The 10,834-nt window shown below is 31.2% G+C and overlaps 1 protein-coding gene across 4 annotated transcripts in view; it reads right to left on the bottom strand.

Annotated features, from left to right (window-relative positions):
- Positions 1-9,619, bottom strand: part of LOC128881760 (uncharacterized) — an 11,657-nt gene extending 2,038 nt beyond the window's left edge. Inside the window, exons 1-13 of one of the 4 annotated variants that reach the window (XM_054133056.1) lie at positions 9,605-9,619; positions 8,962-9,226; positions 8,386-8,547; positions 8,068-8,265; positions 7,538-7,657; positions 6,979-7,014; positions 5,663-5,774; positions 5,455-5,578; positions 5,232-5,367; positions 3,344-3,400; positions 2,090-2,215; positions 1,661-1,914; positions 1,394-1,581 (exon numbers count right to left, since the gene is read on the bottom strand). In XM_054133056.1, coding sequence (XP_053989031.1) covers positions 1,394-1,581; positions 1,661-1,914; positions 2,090-2,215; positions 3,344-3,400; positions 5,232-5,367; positions 5,455-5,578; positions 5,663-5,774; positions 6,979-7,014; positions 7,538-7,657; positions 8,068-8,265; positions 8,386-8,547; positions 8,962-8,980 — 1,532 coding nt within the window. In that variant the 5' untranslated portion in view covers positions 8,981-9,226; positions 9,605-9,619. Of the gene's footprint in view, positions 1-1,393; positions 1,582-1,660; positions 1,915-2,089; positions 2,216-3,343; positions 3,401-5,231; positions 5,368-5,454; positions 5,579-5,662; positions 5,775-6,978; positions 7,015-7,537; positions 7,658-8,067; positions 8,266-8,385; positions 8,548-8,961; positions 9,473-9,604 lie in introns of those variants that run through there. The other 3 variants (XM_054133058.1, XM_054133057.1, XM_054133059.1) reach the window with 3 other exon arrangements.
- Positions 9,620-10,834: the final 1,215 nt, after the last annotated feature.

The following is a 10,834-nucleotide window of genomic DNA, read 5'->3' as shown; positions in this document are numbered from 1 at the left end:
GTGATTTGAAACAACTTTTTCCTTAGCGAAAATATTGTCCGAGGCTTCGTTGAGGAGATATTAACGGAAAGCACTGACCAATCAGAGCGCGAGGATGCCAGTGGGGCGCCCGCGGTAGTCTTTGACTACGCCCTAGGTGGACCGCCCTCACGCTCTGATTGGTCCGACGTTTTCCGTTAATATCTCCTTAACGAAGCCTCGGACAATATTTTCGCTAAGGAAAAAGTTGTTTCAAATCACCTCCACTCTGTACATACACGATGTCCCAAAAAAGTTGTAACACCTTGAAAGGGGTGGTTCAGGAAGTGATTTGAAACAACTTTTTCCTTAGCGAAAATGTCGTCCGACGCTTCGTTAAGGAGATATGAAGAGAAAACGCCGGACCAATCAGAGCGCGAGGCCACGCCTACCGCGGGTGGTCCGCCGGAATACTCGCGCTCCGATTGATCCGACGTTTTCCGTTAATATCTCCTTAACGAAGCCTCGAACAATACTTTCGCTAAGGAAAAAGTTATTTCAAATCAACCCCTGAACCACCCCTTTCAAGGTGTTACAACTTTTTTGGGACACCATGTATATACAGAGTGGAGGTGATTTGAAACAACTTTTTCCTTAGCGAAAGTATTGTTCGAGGCTTCGTTAAGAAGATATGAAGAGAAAACGCCGGATCAATCGGAGCGCGAGTATTCCGGCGGACCACTCGCGGTAGGCGTGGCCTCGCGCTCTGATTGGTCCGGCGTTTTCTCTTCATATCTTCTTAACGAAGCGTCGGACAACATTTTCGCTAAGGAAAAAGTTGTTTCAAATCACATTTAGGTTTATAATTTTCAATTAAACATTAAATAAAAAATAGTTTGTTCAAGGCTAACAATTAATTACACTAGTTTACAAAATACAAAAAAAAAATGTACATTCAATTCCACAATTTTTTTCTTATGTATTTCGGCCTACTAAACTCGAAAATCGCAAGAAAAAATTTTTCTATGGATAGGTTTTTTTTATATGCATTTTTGTATTTTTTTTTCCGATTTTTTCGGACATACGTTCACATTTTAGACCATATCTCGAGTTAGAAACGTCGGATTAAGTCGCGCAAGACGCCATTTTAAAGGTAATCGAATTTCCAACAATTGCTTTTTACATTATTTTCCAATCGGTTCAATAGTTTAAGTGTTACGTGCCAATATATATGAGAAACTTTGATTTTTTCAGCTAAAATAGAACACGAATATTTCTTCCATCGCCATGGAAAAATGGAAATTGTCAAATTATGTCTAGTTTCTTATTGTTTACGTATAGATCGCACTTTTACGAAGAAAACAAGCTTTTGTTGAAGAAAATCTATGGATAAATACAGGAGTTAGGAACAATTGAGTAAAGGTACAAAAATTACCTTTTGTTTGCCGCGACCGAAGGTGCAGTAGGATGCGCCACTTCGATAACGTCTCTTTCGCCGATAGCCATGTACAATTTATCAGATTCTGGCGGAGGTGGTTTAAAATCATGCTCCGTTTGGTTACTTAGAATATCTAAACCTTCTTTTAGATATACTTGCCATGGAGGATTAGTCTCATGTTCCGACTGAAAAATTCACGATATTTGTAAATAATAGATTCATATTTCCATCACTAAAAAATATTATAAAGCGAAACTAATTTACCTGTTCCTTGAGATTAGTAGCAATTTCTTGAATACATAAATTTGGTGGACAATATTCTTTAGTCTCGAAATGATAATCACCACTTTCGCTAGCCTTTGCACTTTCACAATATACATAAATGTATTTCTTGTTCAGAGGAGCAGGGTACGAAACAACTACATCACCAAGTCGTACATGTTTGTTGTAATCCGTATAATGCGGTACACCTCCTCCAATTCCAATTAGAAAAACGAAATCTACTTTTTGAAATGTACCTGAAAAAATATATATTGAATGATTAAATACAAAATTTATTATAACTTAATTTATAACTTATAACTTAATTTAACTTATATATTATAACTTATAACTTATATATAACTTATAATTTAATTTAACTTATTATAACTTAATTTACTGGTTAGAAACTGAAAATAATCTTAATACTACCTAACAATCTAGTAGTTGTATTTCCTGCTGCAGTCATTGCTTCTCTTGTATGACCTACAGTTGGCAGTTTTGTGCATACAATTCTGTGTGCGCCAATATTCCCTAACGTATAAACATTTGATTCTCCTATAACAGAAAATAATTACATCTTGCATCGTACGAATTTCAGTTTTATATATATTAAACATTTTTAACATTTGTGTATGATACATGTGCACTGGTGCTGCTATAAACAGACTGATATCAAAACCTGTGTTATATGTGAATAAATTGATTAAAAAGAATTCATTCCATACGGATGCAATTATGTTCGGTATCTATTATCAGATACGTACTTAAATTTATCAATTCAAAACTTGTGTATAGTATACTAAATAATTAAATTTTCTTAAGAAGTGATAAATGGTGAGCATTACTTAGTTGCAATTTATAAATTGCAAAACTTATGTACTACTTTACATAAAAGCATATGAATTCTCTCTGCTGTGACGATATTATTTTTAAATACGTAATCATTCAATTTTTCTTCGATATTCGATATTCAATGTTACGTTACTCATGACTTGTATATTTCTGCCTTCATTTTTAATCTCCAGTTATTGATACATAAGTAGATGTAAATTTAAAATTCAAAATATCTGCTATATATATATATGACATGAGTATCACAGATTTTCTTCCAACAAAAAATTAATTGACTAAAGTACCAATAATTGACAATAATAAAACAAATAAATATATATATATATATGTATGTATACTGAAAGTAAATGGTTTTCTCCAGCTTTATTTTTCATATTATTAATCATTTTTTCTTTTAATAGTAAGCAATTATTATGGAAGGTTAAAAAAACAAAATTGTATGCCATAATCCCATACAGAAACGAAATGAACAGAAAAAACAAAGGACACATGAAGAGAAAAACAATTTGTGAATGATTTTAAACCAAGACCCTTCGAAATGTGTATGCGATAGACATAATTTGCAAATATTCCTGAAAAAGTAAATGTTTAAACACGAAGACATGATATGACGTGAGATGATACTTTCAATATGATGTATGACACTTGATGCAAAGTATCGATTAATGGTTTCTGCAATGGAGTAAACAATACTTTAACAAAAATGCCTCGTAACATATACTTTATGTAGTACAGTGGCTCTGCGATACTTCTTGGATACAAGCAATTGGCAAGCTTTAACATTAACGTGACATTAAAACGGAAAAGGAGCTATATTACAAACTACTTTACCAAAACGGGATATCACGCGCGGTACTCCATTTGTTGCGTCTGTTGAGCCTGTCGTACCTGAAGTTTCATGCGTATTGAAATATATGTACAGTGGGTGTAGAATGTATTCGTACACCGATCAATTTCCTAAAAAACTTTTGTGTGAAATTGTAGTTTATTAACTTCATTTTTTATAATCAATGATATTTTACATATTCTCGGAAATCTCTAAGATAGATATAGTCCAAACAACATTAACTAGTTAATATAATTTGTGAAATTAACAAAACAAATGCGAAAAGTGGGTAAAAATATAGAAGCAATAAATATTTGTACAATTCTTATGACGAACCATTTAGAGTAGAGTTTGTAACTTAACACATTAATTTACTGCTCTGTACGAATTAGAAAACATCAAATTTCCAGTAAAGTACTTTTAAAAATGGTTCTAATAGAGGAATGGAAAAAAATCACACTTCGAATAACTAATAATTTAGTTAATTTAATGCTTAGAAGAGTTGCAATAATTATAAAATCAAAAAGAAATCCCTACGAAGATCCCTACGAGGAAGTATTATATACTTATAAATTAATGTAAATTTCTTTTATTTTTAATGAAGTTTTAAAAATTAAACAGTTGTCCGAATACTTATTGCTTCAATATTTCTATCGATTAATTCCTTTTTTCTTGTTAATTTCGCAACTTACATAAATAGCTATTTTTTTTTGTACTCTCTACAGATTTCCGAGAATATGTAGAATGTCATTGTTTATAAAAAATAAGTTAATAAATTACAATTTTACACAGTTTTTTTGGAAATTGATCGGTGTACGAATACTTTCTACACCCACTGTATATTTGTCACACGTTGTGTGTGTTTTACCATTGATTTGTGTGATATTAAAATTAATACGAGTGTTGCAACATTGTTGTATTTGGATTGAAAATCTAGAATATAATTTTGTAATAATAAATTTCAATTCGAAAATAAGGTTACAATGTGTAACCTATAAACAGGTATATAAATACCTATATTTACCTCGAATAAAACAAAAATAAAATAACACACATTATACATTGTCATTAGGTCTCAAAGTCATACAAATATATCCAAGGAAGACTATTTTTTTTCAAAGTAGCATAAATATTCCAGGCAGTAGCATTATATATGTAATTATTTTATAGTCATATTACGTTACATATATAAACAACACAAGTATCCACATGAAATTATCATTAAAAAGTAGGAGATAATAGAAGAGATAACAAAGCATAGCTTCAATTTTTATGTAGAATCTAATATATTTCTGCTGATATAGATCTCATTTTAATTTTAATACTCAGAGCTCTAGTATCGGTTGTTATAATAAGTAGTATTTTTTCAGATAAAAACAAGTGTGTATTTTCTCCTAAACAACCTTGAATTAAAAATTCGGAAAGACAATTATAAAAATGGCCAAATGGATAATGTAAATGGTATATATCGGTCCCAGTATTCGACAGACTTCATTTATGTAGCGTTTGAAATAATTCAAATTCATTGAGCAGCAAAAATGAATAATTGTTCTAATTAAATAATTGTTATTGTTCTATTACAGAACATGCTTTGTGTAAAAAAAGAATGGAAATTCATATTTCCTTGCTAATCTCTAAATAAAGTAAGCGAGATTAAAAAATAGATGACCTATTTTACGTAAACGATAATAAAGAGATACCTTCTCATCCTTCCTTGTATCCCCTATCATTATAAAATTATTTTATGTGCTACTTATCTAAAGATAGCCTGCATATACATATATATCCCCTGTCTCTCTTATATAACTATATATAATCGATAGAAATTAATATAGACATAGGGGTGGTATAAAAGGTGGATAATTACATAATATTAAAGAAGACGCATCTTACCAACGGTAGTATAGCGGACAAACGTTTCTCTGTTTTCGATCAAGGAATCTACTGCAAGCTTTTCACAATACTGCGCTGTAATAATTGCTATAGTAGGTTGTTTTGCACTCGCCATTGTTGGCATTTGCTTCACAACCTAAAAATAAATAATAAAATATTTTAATATCAACAATATCAATATAGTTATCACTATACTAAGGAATAAAATTTAAGCGAAACTTACTTGAATCTGAGTATCTTGGTGTACGACTCTTGTGAATGCTCCATGTTCCATTGCTTTTACGACACCCTTCTCTTGTAATTCTTTCAACTTTATTTCAACAGCGGAAGGATCCCACCCATATTCTCTGCAATCAGAATTTATCGTAACATTTAAATATTGTTTCGTTTGTAGCAGATAAATTCCGAAACGTTTATAATGTAAATCTTACTTTGCCAAGTCAACAACCGTTACTGGATTTGGATACGCGGATTCAATTAGTTCTAACACCTTTTCTAATGTCAGTTCGATCACTTGTCCCATGACTGTTTCATCTGCGGATACTGTTAAATAAAAAAAAATCAAGCATTAAAACATCTTGTTACCGAATCATTTATATTTGCAAAGTGCATAAATTGCTCTGCGTTAAATTAATTTTGTGTGAATAGCTCTGTAATAAAAAGAATATTCTGATGAATAATTAACTACAATTTGAAAATGTAAAATATGTGTCTACCATATTAAAAATAATCAAATACTATTTATAATTCAGTTAGACGCAAGTCTTACTACTACTGATTCCTTCTGTGGAATTGCTGACATAGAAATTAAGTCTACATGTCATATATGGCAGTGAGTAATCACGTGGAATCAAGGTGAATGGTACTTTATATGGTGTCACAGTTGTTCTAAATAGCAAAATAGTAATAATAGAACGCTACGTAAGTTATACTAGATTTTCTATTAACAGATACCTACTAAATTAAAAACAAATATTATGTAAATTATAATATGAAAAGTAACGTTTTCTTTATAAATGGTAGAAATTTCTTGAAAGTATGAATTAATTATGTTAATCTAAAGTAATATACACCTAGATGACTTATTTGTTTGTCACTTAAATGAATTAATTTTAATCTACGTTAGAACTTTAAATATAAATAGATAATATTATCGATGCATTAATAATCATGCACTCGCATTACTGGTTCAAAACGCTGTGTAGATATAATCTATAATTTAAAAATGATGGTGAAGCAGAGAATTTTTTGTTAATTAATGAACCATTTCTAGAAAAACTAATAAAGTTGTAATCATTGGGCAATACAATTTTAGTTGATTGTTAAAATGGACACAAGAAAATAATGATAGTTTATTATTTTGTATTATTATGTAATGCAGAAACTAGGGAATAGAGTGTGTTAAGTCAATGTAGTTATGGTTACCGCTTTATAATGTGAAGCAGTGAAACATACATATATCTACCGGTCAAGATAAGAATAAAACTCTCTCCTCTATTTTTTATTACACTTTTCTACTTTGTGGATTATCAACTAATGAATAAAATGAAATCACAGTAAATCTATACAAATAACAGTTGCATATGGAAGTAAATCTTCTAGTCAAATTTTTGACCGGCAAATATTAAATAAATATTATCTTTGTACAACTGACAGTACATAAAAAAATCACATAAAGATAAAAAAGATGCACAAAATAAGCAACTTTTTCATTCTTTCCAACCTGATTTCCAAATAATTCTCTTACATGGAGGAAGTGTGAACAGTTTATGACCAGTATTAGCTGTGAATAACAGAGACGAAAAAAAAAGTTTTATTTCACACAACTAATTAGAAGAATATAAAATATTAATATAAAAGTGCATTTAATATTTAATATTTAAGTGTATGTTACAAATACAATGATCTGCACAAATCTGAAGTGTGCATTTCCTTCAGTTTTCGTTCCAATGCGCACTGAAGATGCCTCATACATATCTTTCAATAAAGAACCATTTAGTTCAATGGACCTAATCAAATAAATCTTGATGCTACTCCCTACTTGACAGCTTGTTTCATTAAAACAAGAAATAAGTACATTATGAAATAATCGAACTACTAATCGAAATCAAACCAGCCAACTGGATGAATAATTCTATATCCAAATATAATTTTTCAATATTAAAATTTAATACGGTACGGTTGATTTACATATTACTTTTTTCTCAATATGTACTTAATTTTCAAATATTAACTATCTACTATTATCAATAAAATAAAAAAAAAAAAACATTTATTTAGCAAAAAAAGAAGAATATTTCACTTACATGGCCTAGCTGGAAGATTAACTGGTTCCTCGAGCTGTTTCAATTCTACTTCTATCTTTTTAATGCTGGGATACTTGTGCAACATTAACTTCATTATTTTCATTATAAATCCAACGTAATCTGTAAAAAATCATACAATGATTGGTTCGATAGTTAAACTCGCTATTACGAACGAATGAAATTACAAAATACAATTTTAAAATGTTTTTACATACTTATATTAAAGTAAAAGCATTAAAGAAAATATTTTATTTGCATAATTTTTTGTTTATTGATATGTTACCAGTTGAAACTTCAAATATTATAACATGCATACAGTTAGAAATTGTATCGTTTTCATAAATGTGATATATTGATTTTATAATTGACTTTTACTTATTTACAGGCATAGATCAATAATTCACAAAATGTCTAATTTGTGTTATGTTAATTTGACACGAATATTATAGATGTAACGGAATTTTAGAAAATAAAGGAATTTCATTTATCCGCAATTATATTATTAATAAATATTCATTTTACTGATTTACCTCGTGGAAATTGTTGAGGACAAACTAATTCCCTAAAGAATTCTTGCGCCACACTGGGACGTTCAGTCTCTGAAAGAGCATCTGTGAACCAAAATTGAAGAGTTCTGGATTCTTGCGTGTGTTTCCCAGTTTGACCACTCACTAAAAATACTCTGAATTGCAAGCAAAGATGCGCCGGATGAACTTCGCCGTTTGCAACTACACAGAAATGACCGAATTACATTTAATTTATATCGACAGTATCTGCGACACTATAATTCATCACTTTGATTAAATTTGTCCATTTATAAATAAATGTTTATATGTATATATGTATACCAGCAACGGTTTGTTTGTTAACAATTATTCCTTTGTGATCTCCTCCAGCGATATAAACATTGTTATCATTTCCATTTTCTGCTGGTGGTTCTATAGCTTGTCTTTCTATTACCAGTACCATGGGATTCATAGTCTTGCATTTTGGAGTCATGACAATATGTTCTAATAAATGAAAGCATAGGAAAAAATTAGATTTATTAGAAGATACAGTTAACGTTTCGCAATTGTGTTAGAAAAATGAAATAACTATATAGATTATTCGCTGTTTACTCTTGATAATTAAAAGTAATGTGAATTTATTTTTATTTGGTAATTGTTTCAACAGCTGGCAGCTGTTAGAAAAATGAATTTAGAAAAATGAATAAATATATAGATTATTCACTGTTTACTCTTAATAATTAAAAGTAATGTAAACTTATCTTTATTTGGTAATTGTTTCAACAGCTGGCAGCTGTTGACACGAAACATTGCAATTAAATGTTATTAAAAAACCAGAAAAAAGAAATTGTAACGGAATCGATTCAGAATTTAATTTTACGACAACCTAGTTTAATATATAATAATATTCGCATTCACCTGTTTTATTATCACCCATGTCGACCGTTGTTTCTCTTATCTTTTACGTGCGTTGAGTAATGTTTTCCTTTTATGACGGTCGAAGAAAACAATGGTAATAAAAGGGCACTGAAATCGAATGCAGACAATGCACGGACTTAAGAGTGACAGTATCACTGTTTATCTAACGACGAATACTCGCGCACTACTGCGAGAGCTTAACCGACTTTTTTATTGTCCCACCACGGTACGGTGCGGTTCGGTGTTCGCGCTGTCAAATCGCAAGCTGTATACAGGGTGTCCCAAAAATGTTGGAGGTCATTGAATGGGTAGGTTGGGGGGGTGATTTGAAACAACTTTTTCCTTAGCGAAAATGTTGTCCGCGATTTCGTTGAGGAGATATTAAGGGGAAACGTCGACCAATCAGAGCGCGAGGATGCCGATGGAGCGTAGGCTACGCGCTAGGCGGCCGCGCTCATACGCTACCGCGGGCGCTCCACCGGCATACTCGCGTTCTGATTGGTCGCTCCACCGCCGTACTCGCGCTCTGATTGGCCAGTGTTTTCCCTTAATATCTCCTTAACGAAGCTTCAGACAACATTTTCGCTAAGGAAAAAGTTGTTTCAAATCACCCCCAGAATCACCCCTTTCAAGGATCTCCAACCTTTTTGGACACCCTGTATTACTTCCTTCTCCTTTCTACTCAACATGTCTCGCGGATGTGATACGAATAATTTTCGAAAAGTAAAGCATAACGTAGAGCGGACAAAGTTGATTCGCGTAAAAAATGGTCGAGACTAAATGATCGATTCATGCAGGTATCAATATTATTTGTAGCATTGTAGGAATAATTATCGATCGAACTGATGACACATGGCACCGCCCTACGCCATATTTATACTTGAGCGTGACGTGTTGCTCTAATTACGTCATCTCTGTTTTTGCAAGTCGAACAATCATGGTGTCATAGTTCTCGACTCTTGTGTTATGACGTCGATGTATACGACTATACAGGGTGGTCGTTTTATCTGAAGACATTGAAATATCTCGAAAACTATGCGTCAGATTTTTGGGGGCGTCGCAGTCCGCTGTCCCTAGTTTAACAATCTTTACAATCTAGCTACAAATTCATCGTTTGATATTATTATATATATATATATTACCTTGTCTTCTTTTCTTAAAAATGTTAAGTCCCTGAAGAGGCGCCACGATAATCTTGCCCGGGGCGCCAATATTGCTAAATCCGACCCTGGTTACAACAACGTAGAATTTGTTGGGTACGAATGATGCAATGTTTTTATGCGCGAAGGAAGTTGAAATTCTAAAGAATTATTGCAGCTCATTGTTCGATAAGAAGCCAAGCGTAGATTAGATCGAGTGCATTGGAAACGTAAAAGTATTGTTAATTCGTAAAATCAACGATTATTCATCGAAGATTATTCGTCGCTTTCATTTATCTTTAAATAAACTCATTTATTCAATAACCTATTATTTTACCTCGAAAATTGCACACTTTCCCAATAAAATACTTTTTAGTGAACTTTAAAGTGATAATTATCTCTTCCAATATTTTTGAAGCCATTATATTTTCGCGACACAAATATTAACTTACAAAAAATTAATTTCACGCAAACATATGTTTTCCTTTACCCAAAAATTAAATTGTATAAAAAGAACAAATTAAGGATTTCCCATTTGCTCTCCAATTTTGTTGGGCCACTCGAATCAAAATTTTTATTGAATTTTGTGGCAATCACCATCAATATATTATTTATTATATTATATAATATTAATCAAATAATATTAATATATATTAATATATATATTATTTATTATATTATATAATATTAATCAAATAATATTAATATATATTAATATATATATTATTTATTAT

The sequence above is a fragment of the Hylaeus volcanicus genome, chromosome 9 (genome assembly GCF_026283585.1).
Source record: "Hylaeus volcanicus isolate JK05 chromosome 9, UHH_iyHylVolc1.0_haploid, whole genome shotgun sequence".
NCBI classification, from domain to species: domain Eukaryota; kingdom Metazoa; phylum Arthropoda; class Insecta; order Hymenoptera; family Colletidae; genus Hylaeus; species Hylaeus volcanicus.
The sequence above is the reverse complement of the archived record's forward strand: the minus strand, read 5'-3'. Positions and strand labels throughout refer to the sequence as shown.